This window comes from Callithrix jacchus, chromosome 3, assembly GCF_049354715.1.
Source record: "Callithrix jacchus isolate 240 chromosome 3, calJac240_pri, whole genome shotgun sequence".
NCBI lineage: Eukaryota > Metazoa > Chordata > Mammalia > Primates > Cebidae > Callithrix > Callithrix jacchus.
In genome coordinates, this window is record NC_133504.1 from 99,445,425 (window position 1) to 99,471,177 (window position 25,753).

At 38.1% G+C, this 25,753-nt stretch overlaps 1 protein-coding gene across 3 annotated transcripts in view; it reads left to right on the forward strand.

The window, feature by feature from the left end:
• STPG2 (sperm tail PG-rich repeat containing 2) overlaps positions 1-25,753 on the forward strand; it is a 667,306-nt gene that overhangs the window by 16,945 nt on the left and 624,608 nt on the right. The window contains exon 2 of one of the 3 annotated variants that reach the window (XM_054253131.2): positions 5,801-5,947. The exons of the other annotated variants lie outside the window; for them this stretch is intronic. Coding sequence (XP_054109106.1) covers positions 5,891-5,947 — 57 coding nt within the window. The 5' untranslated portion in view covers positions 5,801-5,890. The remainder of the gene's footprint in view (positions 1-5,800; positions 5,948-25,753) is intronic. 3 annotated transcript variants of the gene reach the window in all.

The following is a 25,753-nucleotide window of genomic DNA, read 5'->3' on the forward strand; positions in this document are numbered from 1 at the left end:
TGTTTTGCAGCTTCCACTTGTGATAGATGGTTGGGGAAGAACCTAGGCAAAAATAGTGTGGAACCCCAGAAAACTGCAGCAGCCCTACAGAAGAGGGTTCTGATGTTAAGAAAAAAGCAAACACCACCAACATCAATAAGAAACACTCCACAAAAAAACCCCATCCAAAGGTCAGCAGCCTCTACAATCAAAGGAAGATAAGCCCACAACAATGAGAAAGAATCAATGGAAAAATGCTGAAAACTCAAAAATCCAGAGTGTTTCTTCTCCAAATGATTGCAGCACCTCTTCAGCAAGGGTACAAAACTGGGCTGAAGCTGAGATTTGGATGAATTGACAGAAGTAGGCTTCAGAAGGTAGGCAATAACGAACTTCACTGAGCTAAAGGAGCATGTTCTAACCCAATGCAAAGAAGCTAAGAACCATGATAAAACATAGGAGCTGCTAACCAGAATAACAAGTTTAAAGAGAAACATAAATGACTTGATGGAGCTGAAAACCACAACATGCGAACTTCATGGTGCTATCCTAAGTGTCAATAGCCAAATAAACCAAGTGCAGGAAAGAATCTCAGAGTTGAAGAATATCTTGCTGAAATAAGACAGGCAGACATGATTAGAGAAAAAAAAATGGAAAGGAATGAACAAAACCTCTGAAAAATGTGGGATTATGTAAAAAGACTAAACCTATGACTGACTGGAATACCTGAAAGAGATGGGGAGAATGGAACGAAGTTGGAAAACATACTGCAGGCTATCATCCAGGAGAACTTCCCCAACCTAATAAGACAGACTGACATTCAAATTCAGGAAATACAGAGAACTCCAGTAAGATACTCCATGAAGTCAACCCAAAGACACATAATCATCAGATTATCCAAGGTCAAAATGAAAGAAAAACATGTTAAGTGCTGTCAAAGAGAAAGGCCAGGTCACCTACAAAGGGAAGCCCATCAGACAAACTGTGGACCTCTCAGCAGAAACCCTACAAGCTAGAAGAGATTGGGGGCCGATATTCAACATTGTGAAATAAAAGAGTTTTCAACCCAGAATTTCATATTTGGCCAAATTAAGTTTCATATGTGAAGGAGAAATAAAATCCTTTACAGACAAGCAAATGCTGAGGTAATTCATTACCACCAGGCCTGCCTTACCAGAGTTCCTGAAGGAGATACTAAGTGTGGAAAGGAAAAACTGTTACCAGCCACTACAACAACACTCTGAAGTTCACAGGCCAATGACATTATGAAGCAACTACATAAACGAGTCTGCAAAATAGCCAGCTAGCATCATGATGACAGGATCAAATTTATGCATAACAATATTAACCTTAAATATAAATGGACTAAATGCCCTAATAAAAGACACAGAATGGCAGGATAAATAGAGTCAAGATCTGTTGGTGTACTGTATTCAAGAGATGCATCTCATGTGTAAGGACACACACAGGCTCAAAATAAAGGCATGGAGGAAAATTTACCAAGAAAATAGAAAACAGAAAAAAGCAGGGGCTGTAATCCTAGTTTCTGACAAAACAGACTTTAAACCAACAAATTAAAAAAAAAAAAAAAACCAGGGTGTTATATAATGGTAAAGGGTTCAATTCAGGAAGAAGAGCTAACTGTTCTAAACATAAAAACCCAGTACGGGAGAAATCAGATTCATAAACGAAGTTCTTAAGAGATCTACGAGTGAGACTCCCACACAGTAATAGTGGGAGACCTCATTTGCAATATAAGATCATCAAGACAGAACATTAACAAAGATATTCAGTCCCTGAACTCAGCTGTGGATCAAGTGGACTGATAGATATCTACAGAACTCTCTAACCCAAAACAACAGAATATACATTCTTCTCAGCACTACATGGCACTTAATCTAAAATTGATCACATAATTGGAAGCAATACACTCCTCAGCAAATGAAAACTGAAATTATAACAAACAATCTCTCAGACAATGGTGCAATCAAATTAGAACTAAAGGTTAAAAAACTCACCCCAAACCACACAACTATGTGAAAATTGAACAAACTGCTACTCAATGACTCCTGGGTAAATAATGAAACTAAGGCAGAAATCAAGAAGTTTTTTAAAACTAGGGAACAAAAGTCAATCTACCAGAATCTCTGAGATGCACCTAAAGCAGTGTTAATAGGGAAATTTGTAGAACTAAATGCCCACATTAAAAAGCTAAAATTGACTCTCTAAAACTGAAAGAACTAGAGAATCAAGAGCAAATAAATCCCAAAGCTAGCAGAAGACAAGAAATAACATCAGAATGGTACTGAAGGAGATAGAGACATGAAAAACCCTTTAAAAAATCAATAAACCCACAGCTGTTTTTTTGAAATTAATAAATAGACATAACTAGACTAATAAAGAAGAAAAGAGAGAAGAATCAAATAGACACAATCAGAAATGATAAAGGAGATATCACCACTGACCCCACAGAAATACAAACAACCATCAAAGGATACTATAAACACCTCTATGGAAATGAACTGCAAAATCTAGAAGAAACGGATAAATTCCTCGATGCATACACCCTTCCAAGATTGAACCAGAAAGAAGTCGAATCACTGACCAATAATGAGTTCTGGAATCGAGTTAGTAATAAATAGCTTACCAACCAAAAAAAGCTCCGGACAAGACAGATTTATAGCTAAATTCTACTAGAGGTACAAGGAGGAGCTGATACCACTTCTTCTGAAACTATTCCAAAAAAATGAAAAGGAAGGACTCCTTCATAACTCATTTTATGAGGCCAGCATCATCCTGATACCAAAACCTGGGAAAGATACAACAAAAAATTAAAACTGTAGACCAATATCCCTGATGAACATTGATGGAAAAATCCTCAGAAAATAACTGTCAAGCCAAATCCAGCAGCACATCAAAAAGCTTATCCACCATGTTCAAGTTGCAAAGTTGGTTCAACATCTTCAAATTAATAAATGTAATTCATCATACAAACAGAACTAAAGACAAAAGTCACATGATTATCTTGATAGATGCAGAAAAGGCCTTTGATAAAATTCAGTGTTCCTTCATCTTGAAAACTCTCAATAAACTACATATTGAAGGAACATACCTCAAAATAATAAGAGCCATATATGACAAACCCACAGCCAATATCATATTGAATGGGCAAAGCCTGGAAACATTCCTTTTGAAAACAGGCACAAGACAATGATGCCCTCTCTCACCACTCCTATTCAACACAGTATCGGAAGTTCTGGTCAGGGAAATCAGCCAAGAGAAACACATAAAGCATATTCAAATAAGAGAGGAAGTCAAATTATCTTTGTTTGCAGATGACATGATTCTACATCTAGAAAGCCTCATTGTCTCAGCCCAGAAGCTTCTGAATCTGATAAACAACTTCAACAAAGTCTCAGGATACAAAATCAATGTGCAAAAATCACAGGCATTCCTATATACCAACAAGAGACAAGCAGAAGCTAAATCATGAATGAACTTCCATTCATAATTTCTACCAAAATAATAAAATACCAAGGAATACAGCTAACAAGGGAAGTGAAGGACCTCTTCAAGTACAACTACGAACCACTGCTCAAGGAAACGAGAGAGGCCACAAACAAATGGAAAAACATTACATGCTCATGGATGGGAAGAATCCACATTATGAAAAAGGACATACTGCCTAAAGTAATTTACAGATTCAATGATATTTTCTTTAAACTACCATTGACAATTTTCACAGAATTAGAAAAAGCTATTTTAAAATTCATAAGGAACCAAAAAAATCTGTGTAGCCAAGACAATCCTAGGCAAAAAGAGCAAAGCTAGAGGCATCATGCTATCCAACTTCAAACTATATTACAAGGCTACATTAACCAAAACGGCTTGGTACTGGTACAAAAACAGACATGTAGACCAAAGGAACAGAATATAGAACTCAGAAATAAAACTGCACATCTGATCTTCAATGAACCTGACAAAAATAAGCAATGGGGAAAGGATTTCCTATTTAATAAATGGTGCTGGGAGAACTGTCTAGCCATATGCAAAAAATTGAAATTGGACCCTTCTTTATACCTTATACAAAAATTAAGATACAGATTACAGACTTAAATGTAAACTCCAAGACTATAAAAATCCTAGAAAAATATCTGAGCAATACTATTGAGGACATAGGCTGAGGCAACGATTTCAAGACAAAAATGGCAAAAGCAATTGCCACAGAAGCAAAAATTGACAAATGGGATCTAATTAAACTAAAGAGCTTCTGCACAGCAAAAGAAACTATCATCAGCACAAACATACAACCTACAGAATGGGAGAAAGTATTTGCAATCTATTCATGTGACAAAGGTCTAATATCCAAAATCTATAAAGAACTTAACCAAATTTACAATAAAAAACAATCCCAGTAAAAAGTGGGCAAAGGACATGAGCAGACACTTCTCAGAAGCCAACAAACATATGCAAAAAACCCTTCATTGATCATTAGAGGAATGCAAATCAAAACCACAATGAGATACCCTCTCATGCCAGTTGGAATGGCAATTATTAAAAAGTCAAGAAACAACAGATGCTGGTGAAGTTGCAGATAAACAGGAATGCTTTTATACTCTTGAGGAAGTGTAGCGATTCCTCAAAGATCTAGAAGCAGAAATACCATTTGACCCAGCAATCCCATCACTGGGTATATAGCCAAAGGAATATAAATCACTCTATTATAAAGATACATGTATGAGTGTGTTCATTGCAGAACTGTTCTCAATAGTAAAGACATGGAATCAACCCAACTGCCTATCAGTGACAGACTGGATAAAGAAAATGTGGCGGCCGGGCGTGGTGGCTCACGCCTGTAATCCCAGCACTTTGGGAGGCCGAGGCGGGTGGATCATGAGGTCAACAGATCGAGACCATCCTGGTCAACATGGTGAGACCCCGTCTCTACTAAAAATACAAAAAATTAGCTGGGCATGGTGGCGTGTGCCTGTAATCCCAGCTACTCAGGAGGCTGAGGCAGGAGAATTGCCTGAACCCAGGAGGTGGAGGTTGTGGTGAGCCGAGATTGTGCCATTGCACTCCAGCCTGGGTAACAAGAGTGAAACTCTGTCTCAAAAAAAAAAAAAAGAAAATGTGGCATGGCTGGGTGTGGTGGCTCATGCCTGTAATCCCAGCACGTTGGGAGTCTGAGGCAGGCAGATCACCTGATGTCAGGACTTTGAGACCAGCTTGGTCAACATGGTGAAACCCTGTCTCTACTAAAAATACAAAAAAATTACTTAGGCATGGTGGCGTGCACCTAGAATCCCAGCTAGGCTGAGGCAGGAGAATCTCTTGAATCTGAGAGGCGGAGATTGCAGTGAGCCAAGGATGCACCATTGCACTCCAGCCTAGGCACCTGAGTGAGACTCTGTCTCTAAAAAGAAAACAAACAATAGGCTGGGCGTGGTGGCTCATGCCTGTAATCCCAGCACTTTGGGAGGCCGAGGCGGGCGGATCATGAGGTCAAGAGATCGAGACCATCCTGGTCAACATGGTGAAACCCTGTCTCTACTAAAAATACAAAAAAATTAGCTGGGCATGGTGGTGTGTACCTATAGTCTCAGCTACTTGGGAGGCTGAGGCAGCAGAATTGCCTGAACCCGGGCGGCAGAGGTTGCAGTGAGCCAAGGTCATGCCACTGCAGCCTGACTGAGACTCTGTCTCAAAAAAAAAAGAAAACAAACAATAAATAAAAAATGTGGCACTTATACACCATGGAATACTATACAGCCATAAATAGGAAGAACTATAAAAAGGAATGAGATTATGACCTTTGCAGGGACATGGATGGAGCTGGAAGTCATTAACCTCAGAAAATAACGCGGGAACAGAAGTCCAGACACCTCATGTTCATATAAGTGGGAGCTGAATGATGAGAACACATGGGCACAAGGAAGAGAACAACACACACTGGGGCCTGTGGTGGGTAAGTCTGGGGGATGGAGAGCATCAGAAAAAAATAGCCAATCCGTGTGGGGCTTAATACTTAGGTGATGTGTTGATAGGTGCAGCAAACCACCATGGCACATGTTTACCTATGTAACAAACCTGCAAATTCTGCCAATGTACCCTAGAACTTGAAAAAAAAAAAAGACATGCTCTTTTATAATCACAATGCAGTTATCAAAATCAGGGCATTCATTATTATGAAAAATATTGCTAATTACCTCAATTATATTTTTTATAGAAAAAAAATTTTTGGTTCAGAATTTTGTCTGATATCACATGTTGCATTTAGTTGCATGTCTCTTTAGAATCCTTTAATTTGGAACAGTTCTTCAGTATTTGTCTTTACTCTTTACTTTTTTTGAAGAGTACAGGTCATTTGTTTTTTAGCATATGCTTCAGTTATGGGTTTCTGTATATTATGAATATCTGAAGGTTTGTTTTATATTTTGGCAGGAGTACTATAGAAGTGATAGATTCTTAATACATCATGTAAAGAGTAACAAGGTATTTATCTCATATATGATTATGTTAATTTGAGGTGGTATTTCCTAGTTTTATCTAAAGTAAATTTTTTTGAGGATTACTTTAAGGCTTTAAGAAAAAATAGATGTTTAAGAATGGTTTAAGAATAGATATTTAAGATACTTAAGGAATAAATAGATATTTCATTTCTCATCAAAGTCTTACCTGTTTTTCATCAAACTCTCACTTAATAGTTTTAACATCTATTGATGATTGCTGAACCAGTTTTACCATGATGCTTATCAAAAGCTGATTTTCTATTTTTTTTTTTAAATTTTTTATTGGATTTTAGGTTTTGGGGTACATGAGCAGAGCATGCAAGACAGTTGCGTAGGAACACACATGGCAGTGTGCTTTTCTTTCCTTCTCCCCTTCACCCACATTTGGCATTTCTCCCCAGGCTATCCCTCCCCACCTCCCCCTCCCACTGGCCCTCCCCTTTTCCCCCCAATAGACCCGAGTGTTTAGTACTCCCCTTTCTGTGTCCATGTGTTCTCATTTTTCATCACCCTCCTATGAGTGAGAATATGTGGTGTTTCATTTTCTGTTCTTGTGTCAGTTTGCTGAGGATGACGTTCTCCAGATTCATCCATGTCCCTACATACGACACAAACTCATCATTTCTGATTGCTGCATAATATTCCATGGTGTATATGTGCCACATTTTTCCAATCCAGTCTATTATCAATGAGCATTTTGGTTGATTCCAGGTCTTTGCTATTGTAAACAGTGCTGCAATGAATATTCGTGTACACGTGTCCTTATAGTAGAGAGATTTATAGTCTTTGGATATATACCCAGTAATGGGATTGCTGGGTCAAATGGAATTTCTATTTCTAAGGCCTTGAGGAATCGCCATACTGTCTTCCACAATGGTTGAACTAATTTACACTCCCACCAACAGTGTAAAAGTGTTCCTTTTTCTCCACATCCTCTCCAGCATCTGTTGTCTCCAGATTGTTTAATGATCGCCATTCTAACTGGCGTGAAATGGTATCTCAATGTGGTTTTGATTTGCATCTCTCTGATGACCAGTGACGATGAGCATTTTTTCATATGATTGTTGGCCTCATATATGTCTTCTTTCGTAAAGTGTCTGTTCATATCCTTTGCCCACTTTTGAATGGGCTTGTTTGTTTTTTTCCTGTAAATCCGTTTGAGTTCTTTGTAAATTCTGGATATCAGCCCTTTGTCAGATGGGTAAACTGCAAACATTTTTTCCCATTCTGTTGGTTGCCAATCCACTCTAGTGACTGTTTCTTTTGCCGTGCAGAAGCTGTGGAGTTTGATTAGGTCCCATTTGTCTATTTTGGCTTTTGTTGCCAATGCTTTTGGTGTTTTGTTCATGAAGTCCTTGCCTACTCCTATGTCCTGGATGGTTTTGCCTAGATTTCCTTCTAGGGTTTTTATGGTGCCAGGTCTTATGTTTAAGTCTTTAATCCATCTGGAGTGAATTTTAGTGTAAGGTGTCAGGAAGGGGTCCAGTTTCTGCTTTCTGCACATGGCTAGCCAGTTTTCCCAACACCATTTGTTAAAAATGGAATCCTTGCCCCCTTGCTTTTGTCAGGTTTATCAAAGATTGTATAGTTGTAGATATGGTGTGTTGCCTCTGGTGCCTCTGTTTTGTTCCATTGGTCTATATCTCTGTTTTAGTACCAGTACCATGCTGTTTTGATTACTGTAGCCTTGTAGTATAGTTTGAAATCCGGTAGTGTGATGCCCCCCGCTGTGTTCTTTTTGCTTAGAATTGACTTGGCTATGCGGGCTCTCTTTTGGTTCCATATGAAGTTCATGGTGGTTTTTTCCAGTTCTGTGAAGAAAGTCAATGGTAGCTTGATGGGGATAGCGCTGATTCTGTAAATTACTTTGGGCATTATAGCCATTTTCACGATGTTAATTCTTCCTAACCATGAACATGGAATGTTTCTCCATCTGTTTGTGTCCTCTCTGATTTCATTGAGCAGTGGTTTGTAGTTCTCCTTGAAGAGGTCCCTTACATTCCTCGTGAGTTGTATTCCAAGGTATTTTATTCTTTTTGTAGCAATTGTGAATGGCAGTTCGTTCTTGATTTGGCTTTCTTTAAGTCTGTTATTGGTGTAGAAGAATGCTTGTGATTTTTGCACATTGATTTTATATCCTGAGACTTTGCTGAAGTTGCTTATAAGTTTCAGGAGTTTTTGGGCTGAGGTGATGGGGTCTTCTAGGTATACTATCATGTCGTCTGCAAATAGAGACAATTTGGCTTCCTCCTTTCCTAATTGAATACCCTTTATTTCTTTTTCTTGCCTGATTGCTCTGGCTAGAACTTCCAGAACTATATTGAATAGGAGTGGTGAAAGAGGGCATCCTTGTCTAGTGCCAGATTTCAAAGGGAATGCTTCCAGTTTTTGCCCATTCAGTATGATATTGGCTGTTGGTTTGTCATAAATAGCTTTTATTACTTTGAGATACGTTCCATCGATACCGAGTTTATTGAGGGTTTTTAGCATAAAGGGCTGTTGAGTTTTGTCAAATGCCTTCTCTGCGTCAATTGAGATAATCATGTGATTTTTGTTTTTGGTTCTGTTTATATGGTGAATTACGTTGATAGACTTGCGTATGTTGAACCAGCCTTGCATCCCTGGGATGAATCCTACTTGATCATGGTGAATAAGTTTTTTGATTTGCTGTTGCATTCGGCTTGCCAATATTTTATTGAAGATTTTTGCATCTATGTTCATCATGGATATTGGCCTGAAGTTTTCTTTTCTTGTTGGGTCTCTGCCGGGTATTGGTATCAGAATGATGTTGGTCTCGTAAAATGATTTGGGAAGTATTCCCTCTTTTTGGATTGTTTGAAATAGTTTTAGAAGGAATGGTACCAGATCCTCATTGTGTGTCTGGTAGAATTCGTTTGTGAACCCATCTGGACCTGGGCTTTTTTTGTGTGGTAGGCTCTTAATTTCTGCCTCGACTTCTGACCTTGTTATTGGTCTATTCACAGTTTCAGCTTCCTCCTGGTTTAGGCTTGAGAGGACGCAGGAGTCCAGGAATTTATCCATTTCTTCCAGGTTTACTAGTTTATGTGCATAGAGTTGTTTGTATTATTCTCTGATGATGGTTTGAATTTCTGTGGAATCTGTGGTGATTTCCCCTTTATCATTTTTTATGGCATCTATTTGGTTGTTCTCTCTTTTCTTTTTAATCAATCTGGCTAGTGGTCTGTCTATTTTGTTGATCTTTTCAAAAAACCAGCTCTTGGATTTATTGATTTTTTGAAGGGTTTTTCGTGTTTCAATTCACTTCAGCTCTGATCTTAGTTATTTCTTGTCTTCTGCTGGGTTTTGAGTTTTTTTGATCTTGCTCCTCTAGCTCTTTCAATTTTGACGATAGGGTGTCAATTTTGGATCTCTCCATTCTCCTCATATGGGCACTTATTGCTATATACTTTCCTCTAGAGACTGCTTTAAATGTTTCCCAGAGGTTCTGGCATGTGGTGTCTTCGTTCTCATTGGTTTTGAAGAACTTCTTTATTTCTGACTTCATTTCATTGTTTACCCAGTCAACATTCAGGAGGCAGTTGTTCAGTTTCCATGAAGCTGTGCGGTTCTGGGTTGGTTTCTGTAATCTGAGTTCTAACTTGATTGCACTATGGTCTGAGAGGCTGTTTGTTATGATTTCAGTTGTTTTGCATTTGTTGAGCAGTGCTTTACTTTCAATTATGTGGTCAATTTTTGAGTAGGTGTGATGTGGTGCTGAGAAGAATGTGTATTCTGTGGATTTGGGGTGGAGAGTTCTGTAAATGTCTATCAGGTTTGCTTGCTCCAGGTCTGAGTTCAAGCCCTGGATATCCTTGTTGATTTTCTGTCTGGTTGATCTGTCTATTATTGACAGTGGAGTGTTAAAGTCTCCCACTATTATTGTGTGGGAGTCTAAGTTTCTTTGTAAGTCATTTAGAACTTGCCTTATGTATGTGGGTGCTCCTGCATTGGGTCCATATATATTTAGGATCGTTAGCTCTTCTTGTTTTATCGATCCTTTTACCATTATGTAATGGCCTTCTTTGTCTCTTTTGATCTTTGTTGCTGTAAAGTCTATTTTATCAGAGATGAGAATTGCAACTCCTGCTTTTTTTTTGCTCTCCATTTGCTTGGTAAATCTTCCTCCATCCCTTTATTTTGAGCCTTTGTGTATTTTTGCATATGAGATGGGTTTCCTGGATACAGCACACTGATGGGTTTTGGCTTTTTATCCAATTTGCCAGTCTGTGTCTTTTGTTTGGTGCATTTAGTCCATTTACATTTAGGGTTAATATTGTTATGTGTGAATTTGATACTGCCATTTTGATGCTAAGTGGCTGTTTTGCCTGTTAGTTGTTGTAGATTCTTCATTATGTTGAAGCTCTTTAGCATTCAGTGTGATTTTGGAATGGCTGGTACTGGTTCATCCTTTCTATGTGTAGTGCCTCTTTCAGGAGCTCTTGTAAAGCAGGCCTGATGGTAACAAAATCTCTGAGTACTTGCTTGTTCGCAAAGGATTTTATTTTTCCTTCACTTCTGAAGCTCAGTTTGGTTGGATATGAAATTCTGGGTTGAAAGTTTTTTTCTTTAAGAATGTTGAATATTGGCCCCCACTCTCTTCTGGCTTGTAGTGTTTCTGCAGAGAGATCTGCTGTGAGTCTGATGGGCTTCCCTTTGTGGGTAACGCGACCTTTCTCTCTGGCTGCCCTTAGTATTCTCTCCTTTATTTCAACCTTGTTGAATCTGACGATTATGTGCCTTGGGGTTGCTCTTTTGCAGAATATCTTTGTGGTGTTCTCTGTATTTCCTGCATTTGAGTGTAGGCCTGTCTTGCTAGGTGGGGGAAGTTTTCCTGGATGATGTCCTGAAGAGTATTTTCCAGCTTAGATTCATTCTCTTCGTCCCCTTCTGGTACACGTATCAAATGTAGGTTAGGTCTTTTCACATATTCTCACATTTCTTGGAGACTTTGTTCATTCCTTTTTGCGCTTTTTTCTCTAATATTGGTTTCTTGTTTAATTTCATTGAGTTGGTCTTCGACTTCAGATATTCTTTCTTCTGCTTGGTCAATTCGGCTATTGAAACTTGTGCATGCTTCATGAAGTTCTCGTATTGTGTTTTTCAGCTCCTTTAATTCATTCATATTCCTCTCTAAGTTATCCATTCTTGTTATCATTTCCTCATATCTTTTTTTAAGTTCCCTAGTTTCTTTGCATTGATTTATTACATGTTCTTTTAGCTCACAAAAGTTTCTCATTATCCACCTTCTGAAGTCTAATTCCGTCATTTCGTCACAGTTATTCTCCGTCCAGCTTTGTTCCCTTGCTGGTGAGGAGTTTTGGTCCTTTCTAGGAGGCGAGGTGTTCTGGTTTCGGGTGTTTTCCTTTTTTTTTCGCTGGTTTCTTCCCATTCTTGTGGGTTTATCCGCTTGTCATCTGCGTATTTGCTGACTTTTCGATTGGGTCTCTGAGTGGACACCCAGATTGTTGATGATGAAGTATTTCTGTTACTTGGTTTTTTTTTGTACCAGCCTAGCCCCTTCACTCTACAACTGCTGAGGTCCAATCCAGGCCCTGCTTGTCTGGGGTGCACCTCTAGCAGCTGTGGCACAGTGAGGGATGCTACCCGTTTCTTTTTCTGCTATCTTTGTCCCAGGATGATGCCTGCCTAATGTCAGTCTTTTGGATATAGAGGGGTCAGGGAGCTGCTTGAGGAGACATTCTGTTCTTTTTAGGAGCTCAATTTCTGAGCTGTGAGCTCTGTTGTTCATTCAGGGCTGTTAGGCTGCTATGTTTGATTCTGCTGCAACAGAGCTCATAAAAAAAACCCTTTTTTTCTCAAATGCTCTGTGTTGGGGGGTTCAGGCTTTATTTTTCCATGTCCGTTGAGGTGTCCTGCCCAGCTAGGAGGCAGACTAGCCACTGTTTGCCTGCCGAGTCTCTGCCCTGCTGTTGTGTGATTCGCCCTGTTCCTGCAGGCTCTGCTGTGGTCTCCGCCACGCCCTGCGGCAGAGTCTCTTTGTTGTAGCGTGTTGCCTCGGCAACGGCAGGCTGCGTCCACAGTGGGCGTGTATCTCAGTAGGGTCGGGTTGCCTCGGCAACAGGAGGCTGCGTCTGCAGTGGGCGTGTATCTCAGTAGGGACGGGTTGCCTCGGCAACAGCTGGCTGCGTCAGCAGTGGGCGTGTATCTTAGTTGGAGCGGGTTGCCTCGGTAGTGGTGGACGCCCCTCCCCCACAGAGCGTCTCGGACCGTCTGCTCGGGATAGTTTGAAATCGCGGTTTTGTTCGTCCCACTGGGTACCCCGAACGCTCTGTCCCTGCAATACCCTGGGCTGGCCTACTGTCCAAGTCTTGTTCAGTCTCAAGTCCAGCCCTCTCAAGTCTCAGGTTGCCGGTTCAACAGGGCACCCAGACAAGTGCGCCCTGTGGGGATTGCTGGGTAGGGCTGGCCGCCGCCGCCCCGGCAGCCGGCTTTGCCAGGCAGACTTACTGCTTGGCGTCCCGTGTCTTTTCTATACTTGGGAGTTTCCCCGTTCTGTGGGCAACAAAGATCAGTCTGGAAATGCAACTCTGACTCACCTCTTTGCGGATTCAACGAGAGCTCCAATTCTGGGTTGTTCTCACAGCGCCATCTTGAGTCCTCTCCCGATTTTCTATTTTTTTAACCTTTATTTGTTGGCATGTTACTACAAAGAAGAGCTTTATTTTTTCCCCATTTATGTATTTATATCAGTATAGATTCATGAATTTTTATTTTACTCAAAGGGTTATAATTTATTTCTTTATTGTTTATTTTGAGGCATTGTTGATTCCAGATTTGACCCTTAGGAACCTCTTAAGCCACTTCTTGTGTCTTTATGACATGTTCATATCATTCTTTGAACATTTTCTTACTTTCTATGATAATAAGATATTCCAGGTTCATTTTATGCTTTTGCCTGGCTCAGCCTTGCAATCAACCACTTCTTTAAGAAGCTCCACTTCCATAGCAGCAGAATGTATTTCAAAGTAAGATCTGTATACTAAGTACATGCATTGCTACGGGGTGTTATGGCTTCTAGGTCATCTCAATGGACAGAGTAAGAAATCTATACTTACTTTTTATTTATCTATTAAAAACTTTGAGTTTATACATAATAACTCCAATTTCAGTCTAACACTACAGGTTTGTTTTCATCTTTTCTTTTCCATGTTTGACTTGCTGCTTCTACAGTGAGAAACCTAGCTCCCATTATCCTCAATTATGTACTTATTTACTTAATCCCATGGTATATTGAAAGTGGTTTTAGAATTGGTAACCTATCACTGCAAAAAACAGACTTGAGAATGTATTAGCTCCTACCTTCAGGTGACCTTGAGGCTCTACACAAGCAGAAAGTGATGGCTAAGACAGATTTGCAAATCGACTGCTTGAGCATTAAAATTATGCACCAACCAGAGGGCTTGGCAAAGGTTGGAGACTTATTGGTTTGAGGCACTTAGGAAAATTTTTGTCCTATCATTATTTGATTGGTAATACTCAAATATTTAAGATACTTGCCACTGTCTGTAATGAAGACTAATTGTCACATTGTTATTAATCGGATGACAGGAGAGTCAAGGCCTGGAAAACCAAGTGTGTTATAGAGAAGGAGAATGAAATATTCTTGAGACAAATATTCTTGAGAAGGAGAATGAAATATTCTTGAGAATGAAATATTCTTGAGACAAAAACTTAGCTAATCAGGGTGAGATTTTGTATGCACACATGATAAAGAATACAGAGTTTAGAGAATTAGTCTAGGAAAATCACTGAACAAACCCTCAGGGTAGGAATTCTGATATTCAGAGTTGTCACATTATATCTTACAAAATATCTGGTTTCAGCAAAGAATTATGAAACATGCAAAGAATAAAAAAATATGGCACATACCCAGAAAAAGAAACTATTCTTGGGGAAGCCAAGGCATTAGACTTATTAGATAAAATTTTTAATTAGCTATTTTAATTACCTTCAAAGAAATAAAGAAAATTATGTCTAAAGAACTAAAGGAAAGTATAAGAATAGTGTCTTACCCAATAGAGTGCATCAATAAAGAGATAGAAATTATAAAAACAAATCAAGTAGAAATTCTGGAATTGAAAATTATAAAAATGAAAATGAAAAACTTGCTAGAGGAGCTCAAAATAAAATTTGAATTGGCTGAAGAAAGAATTGGTTAACTTGAAGACATGTCAATTGATATTATGTAGTTTGATGAACAGAAAGAAAATGGGAGGAAGAAAAGTAATCAGAGTCTCACAGACCTAGGGGATACCATCAGCTATACCAACATACACATAATGGGAATCTCAGAAGGAGAAGAGAGAATATTTGAAGAAATCCTGGCTGAAAATATCCCGAATTTGATGAAAAAAATTACACAAAGAAGCAGCTCAACAAACTCCAAGTAAGATTAATGCAAAGAGATGCACACCTAGACACATCACAGTCAAGCTGCTGAAAGCCAAAGACAAAGAGAAAATCTTGAGGGCAGCAAGAAAAAAGTGACATACCATGTAGAAGGAATCCCCCAAAAGGTTAATAGAAGTTATGAGGTCAGAAGGCAGGGGGATGACATATTCAAAGTGTTGAAGAAAAAGACTGCCAATCAAGGATTCTAGAATCAGCAAAGCTATTCGTTGAAAATAAAGGAAAAAATCAGATATTTTCAGATAAATGGAAGCTGACAGAATTTGTTGCTAGCTCACCCTCTAAAAGAAATAGCAAATGCTGGGTGTGGTGGCTCATGCCTATAATCCCAGAACTTTGGGAGACCACATTGGGCAGATCATGAGGTCCGGAGATTGAGACCATCCTGACCAACATGGTCAAACCAGGTCTCTACTAAAAATACAAAAATTAGCTGGCCTGGTGGCATGTGCCTGTAGTCCCAGCTACTCAGGAGATTAAGGCAGGAGAATTGCTTGAACCTAGGAGGCAGAGGCTGCAGTGAGCCAAGACTGTCATTGCACTCCAGCCTGGGTGACAGAGTGAGACTCTGTTTCAAAATAAATAAATAAATAAATAAATAAATAAATAAAGAAAACAAGTGGCAAATGAATGGAGTCTTCATGTTCAAATGAAAGGTTATCAGACAATAACTCAAATTCACAGAAAGAATTAAAGAACAAGGGTAAAGGTAAATATATAAGGCAGTATAATTTAATTTTTGATTTGTAACTCTTTTTAGAAAAATTCCTATTCATCATGGAACAAGCTAGAAATAATACATTTTGTGTTTAAATACAGTAGTAGGCAGATATTTTAAGACAAATGGATTGTTTCATGCTGTAAAACTTATGAAGAACTCAGTTAATTCTGGTAACATGGAGAGTAAGGATATTGTAAATTATAAGTTTCCTGTTCCAGCCATGAGGATTTTCATTTCTTTCTGGCCGTGGGAGTTTTTGTCTCAAGAATATTTCATTCTCCTTCTCTACAACATACTTGGTTTTCCAGGCCTTGACTGTCCCATCATCCTATTGATAACAATGTGACAATTAATCTTCATTACACACAGTGGCAAGTATCTTAAATATTTGAGTAAGATATATTTACCTGAACAATATGTTCAATTCTGTAAAAATTCAAGTGAAATGGTCTTATGGTCTGATATTAGGATATTCTCTCCAAGGTGAAGGACAAGTTATGCAAAGAAGTGTAATGGAGCCAGACCTCCTGGTTCTATGTGTCCTGACAGGTTCTATATGTCAGACTTCCTGGTTCTATATGTCCTGACTCTACCACTTAATAGTTACTTGTCCTTGGCCAAGTTACTTAATCTTTGTGCTCAGTTTCCTTATCTGACATATCCTGGAAAAAAAAACTATGGTCTAATATATTGGAATTAGTATTTATTCTTCACAACTAGTGATAGATCCTTGGTATTAGCTTAATAATCCCTTAATCCCTCTTAAAATGTAATTCTTGCTTTAAATTTTTTTTTTCAGAAATAATGTATCATCTATTAGAAGGTCACAATAATGCCTCCAAGCTTCCCTACATGTATAAAATTTTTTCCTACATGAATAAGCATTACTTTGACATATAAAACTTGATTTTTTCCTGGCTAAATTATTATTTATAGAAATAAGGAAGAAGAAGAAACTTATTTGATGACCTAATTTATTTGATGACCTAATGTAATAATTATTGAATCAATACAACTTGTATTTATTGGAATAAAAATCTAAATATAGTTTAAAAACATGTTATATAGCATGTACATATATAGTTTTCTATATCAGTTAAAGATATAGTTCATAATATTCAAGAAGATTCAGCAAAGTTTAGTATAAACTGAATTGTGATATTTTTTGAAATCCCCATCTTGGATTTGAGAGAACTAGAGATAGAGTGACAATGCTCATTAGTTGAAGGCTTTATTTTCTTCTGTTTCTTCTGCAGAAAAACACAGATTCTTCACAAACTACTGCCAAATAGATACTGTAATAATGTTAATTCAAATCTTATACAAATTTTTGATAATTCTATGTTACTCTTTGCTTGCTTTTTGAAATAATATTTAATACTATATGGGGGTTTAGTTTCCAGAGGTGCATATTGATAGAAAATTAAGAAAATATTCTAGTAGATGAGTAATTATTGTGATTCTTTCCTACCTGGTGAATCACATTTGCTGAAGCTATCTGGTAAAGCTTAAATATAGAATTAAGAGTTGTATGAGACTCTAGGGGACAAATGATAAACTTTAGCTAAATTTAATTTGTAAAGAGAAATTTTACAAAAAAGATATTTTATATAATGTTTTGAATAATAAAATTTAGATTCTTTGTTCTTTTAGAAGAGCCTAGGTAACTATTAGAAATCTATTTTTCAGAGGTGGATTTCACAAGCAAAGTTTGTGGTTGGAATGATGATACTGACATATTTGCTAATGATGACATGCTGGGAACTACTTGTATGCTGCCACACTGGAAAACAGACCATTAGTGTTTGAATTAATACACTTTGGGACTTTTAGTTCTTCACAAATTCTATTTCCATATTTAATTATGGAAAGACGTGGGGGAAAGTTGCATAGCCCCATCTTCATTTATTTAATTGTCAGTGAGAGTGGCAGTTAGAAATTCTTCTTCAAATTATATTATAGCATTCACTTAAAATAATGCAGTTCCATGCTGAGTTTGCTTCAATTAAGTCACATTTTATTTTCTAATGATTTTTGAAGTTGACAGTGACCTTGAAGTTGGTATTGTCAACACTTCTTGACATAAAAGAAACTGGGATTTAGAGACGAGTGCCTCAATTTATCCTTTGTTTTGTGTTTGTATGTTTAAAAGGCTTTTAAATTTCTGATTGAACATTTACCTGAGTACCACAGAGGTTAGAGTTAAGTAGTTGTCAATTCACATGGTTTAAATGAAATGGATTTTATTGTAGACACACGAAAGGATATTGTTATTGTCTTGAATTCTGTGTGTGTGTGTGCGGGGGGGGCACACATACATACTTTTTCCTCCTACTAGATCATTATTAGAATTGTGAAATAATTGAATTATAAAATCTCAATAATGTAAATTTACTTTAAGAAAGCTGCTTGGATAGAATTCTGCTCAAGGTCTTGAATTGCTGTGTTGAAAGCATTAATACAAAACCTTAATATGATTTTACATCAAAATGCTTTATTTTAAAAATATTGATTTTTATGAATGTATAGGCTATAGCAAATGAATATATTAAATATGTTCTTATATGAAATATATACAATGTCTAAAATATCCAACATGACTATATTATATTAGAATGTAGTTTCACATGTTATACTTTATTACCTGCTATGGTCATAGTATAGTAGAAAAACATGCACAGTTATAATGTTCTGCTTTATTTCTGAGTAAAAATGAACTATAACATAAATGGGAAATTTCATTCTTTCTGCCATCAAAACTGCCTAGGTACTTTAAAATCCATGGTTGTATTAGGTAATTGCATTTGAAAGGTGGTCTGGAGCACTTACTTTAGCAAAAGAAAGTATTGTGTGGCTAGGTACTCTCTTTTTCTGAAATTCGGTTGGGTACAGCTGTCTTTGGAATTGCCACTGACCCTGTAAGAAGAGGCTGCTTTTTAGTTACTCTAGTGGATGCTATGATTTCTCCCAGTACTCTTTTACTGGCATGTGCTGCTCTGCTGGACATGTCAGGCTTTGCCACTTTGTCTCTGCCCCACTATTCCCACCAGACCCAATACCTTTGGATGGTCTGGAAATGGATGCCTTATTTCTTTTTGTGTTATACTTAGGAATTCCAAAGCAGTGAATATACACCCAATGTATTAGAGAGATTGGTGGGTTAGCTCTTTCAGTTTTTATTCATAGCTTTGTTCCTTCAAGGACATAACAAGGGGCTGGGCTTTGGAATTATATATCAAATTAGAATCCTTACTTGTGATAATAGTAATAATTCTATTAGGGATAATAATATATTACTTTGAGATAGTGCTTTATAAGACTATCACTCATCACTCAATGTTAAAGCTGAATGTCCATAGTGAAGAGGGGCAAATATCTGTCTGCTCTTAGTGTTACAATTCAATAGAAGGGATTTACAGATCAATAATTCAAGTACACTGAGACCAGTTACAGTGCTGGAAATATTCCTAGAGGAAATAAGGATTAATCCTTTTTATGTATATAACATGTTTTCCCAGGCATCACTGGATTGCATCTACTAAAGAGAGTCACAATAATATTAATAACTTAAATACCATTTTTTTTGTCTTTTAACTATCAATGTAGAGAATATAATGCCTTTTGGAAAGTTCCTCTACTCACATACTTCTAGAAGTCCCTGGGGGCTGTTTCAGCTATACTCCAGAATAAATGTGTTTCCATTGAGTACAGCTGCTCCACCAGGCACTTCAGTCTCTTGCCATATGGTGCTCTCTGCTGGGCATTTTTGCCAATGTTCTCTTTTCACAGCTAAAGCTGCCAGATGAGCTGGGATGAAGTAGGGAGAAGTGGATGATGTCTTTTTTGTTGTTTTATATTCTATTAGAAGAGTTCAAAAGTAGTGCAGGTTTTTCTTTTCTTTTCTTTTTTTTTAATATTTTAATGAACCAGTTTTTTTTTTTTTTTTTTTTTTTTTTTTAATCGCATTATAGGTTTTGGGGAACATGTGAAGAACATGCAAGATTGTTGCATAGGTACACACATGGCAGCATGATTTGCTGCCTTCCTCCCCTTCATTTATATCTGGCATTACTCCCCATACTATCTCTCCCCAACTCCCTACCCGCTGCTGTCCCTCCCTTATTTCCACCCAACCGACCTCAGTGTGTGATGCTACCCTCCCTGTCTTCATGTGTTCAAATTGTTCAACACCTGCCTATGAGTGAGAACATGCAGTGTTTGATTTTCTGTTCTTGTGTCAGTTTGCCGAGAATGATGGTTTCCAGGTTCAGCCATGTCCTTACAAAGGACACGAACTCATCATTTTAGATGGCTGCATAATATTCCATGGTGTATATGTGCCACATTTTCCCTGTCCAGTCTATCATCAGTGGGCATTCGGGTTGGTTCCAGGTCTTTGCTATTGTAAACAGTGCTGCAATGAACATTCGTATGCATGTGTCCTTATAGTAGAGCGATTTATAATCCTTTGAATATATACCCAGTAATGGGATTGCTGGATCAAATGGAATTTCTATTTCTAGGTCCCTGAGGAATCGCCACACTGTCTTCCACAATGGTTGAACTAATTTACACTCCCACCAACAGTGTAAAAGTGTTCCTATTTCTCCACATCCTCTTCAGCATCTGTTGTCTCCAGATATTTTAATGATCACCATTGTAACTAGCGTGAGATGGTATCTCAATGTGGTTTTGATTTGCATCTCTCTAATGACCAGTGATGATGAGTATTTTTTCATATGTTTGTTGGCCTCATGTATGTCTTCTTTTGTAAAGTGTCTGTTCATATACTTTGCCCACTTTTGAATGGGCTTGTTTGTTTTTTTCTTGTAAATCTGTTTGAGTTCTTTGTAAATTCTGGATATCAGCCCTTTGTCAGATGGGTAAACTGCAAAATTTTTTCCCATTCTGTTGGTTGCTGATTCACTCTAGTTACTGTTTCTTTTGCCGTGCAGAAGCTGTGGAGTTTGATTAGGTCCCATTTGTCGATTTTGGCTTTTGTTGCCAATGCTTTTGGTGTTTTGCTCATGAAGTCCTTGCCTACTCCTATGTCTTGAATGGTTTTGCCTAGACTTTCTTTTATGGTTTTTATGGTGTTAGGTCTTATGTTTAAGTCTTCAATCCATCTGGAGTTAATTTTAGTGTAAGGTGTCAGGAAGGGGTCCAGTTTCTGCTTTCCGCGCATGGCTAGCCAGTTTTCCAAATTCTATTTATTAAACAGGGAATCCTTTCCCCATTGTTTTTTTTATTTTTTAATTGCATTTTAGGTTTGGGGTACATGTGAAGAACGTGCAAGATAGTTGCATAGGTACACAGGTGGCAGTGTGATTTGCTGCCTTCCTCCCCTTCACCTATATCTGGCATTTCTTCCCATGCTATCTCTCCCCAACTCCCCACCCCCGCTGTCCCTCCCTTATTCTGCCCAACAGACCCCAGTGTGTAGTGCTCCCCTCCCTGTGTTCATGTGTTCTCATTGTTCGACATGTGCCCATGAATGAGAACATGTGGTGTTTGATTTTCTGTTCTTGTGTCAGTTTACTGAGAATGATGGTTTCCAGGTTCATCCCTGTCCCTAAAGAGGACAGGAACTTATAGTTTTTGATGGCTGCATAGTATTCCATAGTGTATATGTGCCACATTTTCTCTGTCCAGTCTATCATCCATTGGCATTTGGGTTGGTTCCAGGTCTTTGCTATTGTAAACAGTGCTGCAATGAGCATTCGTGCGCATGTGTCCTTATAGTAGAACGATTTATAGTCCTTTGGATATGTACCCAGTAATGGGATTGCTGGGTCAAATGAATTTCTATTTCTAGGACCTTGAGGAACCGCCACACTGTCTTAAACAGTGGTTGAACTAATTTACACTCCCACCAGCAATGTAAAAGTGTTTGTATTTCTCCACATCCTCTCCAGCATCTGTTGTCTCCAGATTTTTTAATGATCACCATTGTAACTGGCGTGAGATGGTATCTCAATGTAGTTTTGATTTGCATTTCTCTAATGACCAGTGATGATAGCATTTTTTCATATGTTTGTTGGCCTCATGTATTTCTTCTTTTGTAAAGTATTCATATCCTTTGCCCACTTTTGAATGGGCTTGTTTGTTTTTTTCTGGTAAATCTGTTTGAGTTCTTTGTAAATTCTGAATATCAGCCCTTTGTCAGATGGGTAGACTGCAAAAATTTTTTCCCATTCTGTTTTGTTGCAGATTCACTCTGATGACTGTTTCTTTTGCTGTGCAGAAGCTGTGGAGTTTGACTAGGTCCCATTTGTCTATTGTGGCTTTTTTTGCCAATGCTTTTGGTGATTTGGGCATGAAGTCCTTGCCTACTCCTATGTCCTGAATGGTTTTGCCTAGATTTTCTTCTAGGGTTTTTATGGTGTTAGGTCTATGTTTAACCTGGAGTTAATTTTAGTGTAAGGTGTCAGGAAGGGGTCCAGTTTCTGATTTCTGCACATGGCTAGCCTGTTTTCCCAAACTGTTTATTTTATTTTATTTTTATTTTTTTAAATTTCTTATTGCATTTTAGGTTTTGGGGTACATGTGCAGAATGTGCAAGACAGTTGCATAGGTACACACATGGCAGTGTGTTTTGCTTCCTTTTTTCCCTTCACCCACATTTGTCATTTTAATGATTGCCATTCTAACTGGCGCGAGATGGTATCTCAATGTGGTTTTGATTTGCATCTCTCTAATGACCAGTGATGATGTGCATTTTTTCATACGATTGTTGGCCTCATATATGTCTTCTTTTGTAAAGTGTCTGTTCATATCCTCTGCCCATTTTTGAATGGGCTTGTTTGTTTTTTTCCTGTAAATCTGTTTGAGTTCTTTGTAAATTCTGGATATCAGCCCTGTTAGATGGGTAAACTGCAAACATTTTTTCCCATTCTGTTGGTTGCCAATTCACACTAGTGACTGTTTCTTTTGCCGTGCAGAAGCTGTGGAGTTTAGTTAGGTCCCATTTGTCTATTTTGGCTTTTTTTTTTGGTGTTTTGTTCATGAAGTCCTTGCCTACTCCTATGTCCTGGATGGTTTTGCCTAGATTTTCTTCTAGGGTTTTTATGGTGCCAGGTCTTATGTTTAAGTCTTTAATCCATCTGGAGTGAATTTTAGTGTAAGGTGTCAGGAAGGGGTCCAGTTTCTGCTTTCTGCACATGGCTAGCCAGTGTTCCCAACACTATTAAACAGGGAATCCTTTTCCCATTGCTTGTTTTTGTCAGGTTTATCAAAGATTGTATGGTTGTAGATATGTTGTGTTGCCTCTGATGCCTCTGTTTTGTTCCATTGGTCTATATCTCTGTTTTGGTACCAGTACCATGCTGTTTTGATTACTGTAGCCTTGTAGTATAGTTTGAAATCCAGTAGTGTGATGCCCCCCGCTGTGTTCTTTTTGCTTAGAATTGACTTGGCTATGCGGGCTCTCTTTTGGTTCCATATGAAGTTCATGGTGGTTTTTTCCAGTTCTGTGAAGAAAGTCAATGGTACCTTGATGGGGATAGCATTGACACTGTAAATTACTTTGGGTAGTATAGCCATTTTCACAATATTAATTCTTCCTAACCATGAACATGGGATATTTCTCCATCTGTTTGTGTCCTCTCTTAATTCGTTGAGCAGTGTTTTGTAGTTTTCCTTGAAGAGGTCCCTTATGTTCCTTGTGAGTTGTATTCCTAGGTATTTTATTCATTTTGTAGCAATTGTGAATTGCAGTTCGTTCTTGATTTGGCTTTCTTTCAGTCTGTTATTGGTGTAGAAGAATGCTTGTGATTTTTGCACATTGATTTTATATCCTGAGACTTTGCTGAAGTTGCTTATCAGTTTCAGGAGTTTTTGGGCTGAGGCGATGGGGTCTTCTACGTATACTATCATGTCGTCTGCAAATAAAGACAATTTGGCTTCCACCTTTCCTATTTGAATACCTTTTATTTCTTTTTCTTGTCTGATTGCTCTGGCTAGAACTTCCAGTACTATATTGAAAAGGCGTGGTGAAAGAGGGCAGCCTTGTCCAGTGCCGGATTTCAAAGGGAATGCCTCCAGTTTTTGCCCATTCAGTATGGTATTGGCTGTTGGTTTGTCGTAAATAGCTTTTATTACTTTGAGATACGTTCCATCGATACCGAATTTATTGAGGGTTTTTAGCATAAAGGGCTGTTTAATATTGTCGAATGCCTTCTCTGCATCAATTGAGATAATCATGTGGTTTTTGTTTTTGTTTTTGGTTCTGTTTATGTGGTGAATTACATTTATAGACTTGCATATGTTGAATCAGCCTTGCATCCCCGGGATGAATCCTACTTGATCATGATGGATAAGTTTTTTGATTTGCTGTTGCAGTCGGCTTGCCAATATTTTATTGAAGATTTTTGCATCTATGTTCATCATGGATATTGGCCTGAAGTTTTCTTTTCTTGTTGGGTCTCTGCCGTGTTTTGGTATCAGGATGATGTTGGTCTCATAAAATGATTTGGGAAGGATTCCCTCTTTTTGGATTTTTTGGAATAGGTTCAGAAGGAATGGTACCAGCTCCTGTTTGTGTGTCTGGTAGAATTCGTCTGTGAACCCATCTGGTCCTGGGCTTTTTTTGTGTGGTAGGCTCTTAATTGCTGCCTCGACTTCAGCCCTTGTTATTGGTCTATTCATAGTTTCAGCTTCCTCCTGGTTAAGCTTGGGAGGACACAGGAGTCCAGGAATTTATCCATTTCTTCCAGGTTTACTAGTTTATGTGCATAGAGTTGTTTGTAATATTCTCTGATGATGGTTTGAATTTCTGTGGAATCTGTGGTGATTTCCCCTTTATCATTTTTTATTGCATCTAATTGTTTGTTCTCTCTTTTCTTTTTTATCAGTCTGCCTAGTGGTTTGTCTATTTTGTTGATCTTTTCAAAAAACCAGCTCTTGGATTTATTGATTTTTTGGAGGGTTTTTCATGTCTCTATCTCCTTCATTTTTGATCTGATCTTAGTTATATCTTGTCTGCTGCTAGGTTTTGAGTTTTTTTTTATCTTGCTCCTGTAGCTCTTTCAATTTTGACGATAGGGTGTCAATTTTGGATCTCTCCATTCTCTTCATATGGGCACTTATTGCTATGTATTTTCCTCTAGAGACTGCTTTAAATGTGTCTTAGTGATATTGGCATTTTGATGCTAGCTGGCTGTTTTGCGTGTTAGTTGATGTAGATTCTTCATTATGTTGATGCTCTTTAGCATTTAGTGTGATTTTGGAATGGCTGGTACTGGTTGTTCCTTTCTATGTGTAGTGCCTCTTTCAGGAGCTCTTGTAAAGCAGGCCTGGTGGTGACAAAATCTCTGAGTACTTGCTTGTTCGCAAAGGATTTTATTTTTCCTTCACTTCTGAAGCTCAGTTTGGCTGGATATGAAATTTTTGGTTGAAAGTTCTTTTCTTTAAGAATGTTGAATATTGGCCCCCACTCTCTTCTGGCTTGTAGAGTTTCTGCCGAGAGATCTGCTGTGAGTCTGATGGCTTTCCCTTTGTGGGTGACCCAACGTTTTTCTCTGGCTGCCCTTAGTATTTTCTCCTTTATTTCAACCCTGTTGAATCTGACGATTATGTGCCTTGGTGTTGCTCTTCTTGCGGAATATCTTTGTGGTGTTCTCTGTATTTCCTGAATTTGAGAGTTGGCCTGCCTTGCTAGGTTGGGGAAATTTTCCTGGATACTATCCTGAAGAGTATTTTCCAGCTTGGATTCATTCTCTTCGTCTCCTTCTGGTACACCTATCAAACGTAGGTTAGGTCTCTTCACATCATCCCACATTTTTTGGAGACTTTGTTCATTCCTTTTTGCGCTTTTTTCTCTAATCTTGGTGTCTTGTTTTATTTCATTGAGTTGATGTTCGACTTATGATATTCTTTTTTCTGCTTGGTCAATTTGACTGTTGAAACTTGTGCATGCTTCGCGAAGTTCTCGTATTGTGTTTTTCAGCTCCTTCAATTCATTCATATTCCTCTCTAAGTTATCCATTCTTGTTATCATTTCCTCGAATCTTTTTTCAAGGTTATTAGTTTCTTTGCATTGATTTAGACCATGTTCTTTTAGCTCACAGAAGTTTTTCATTACCCACCTTCT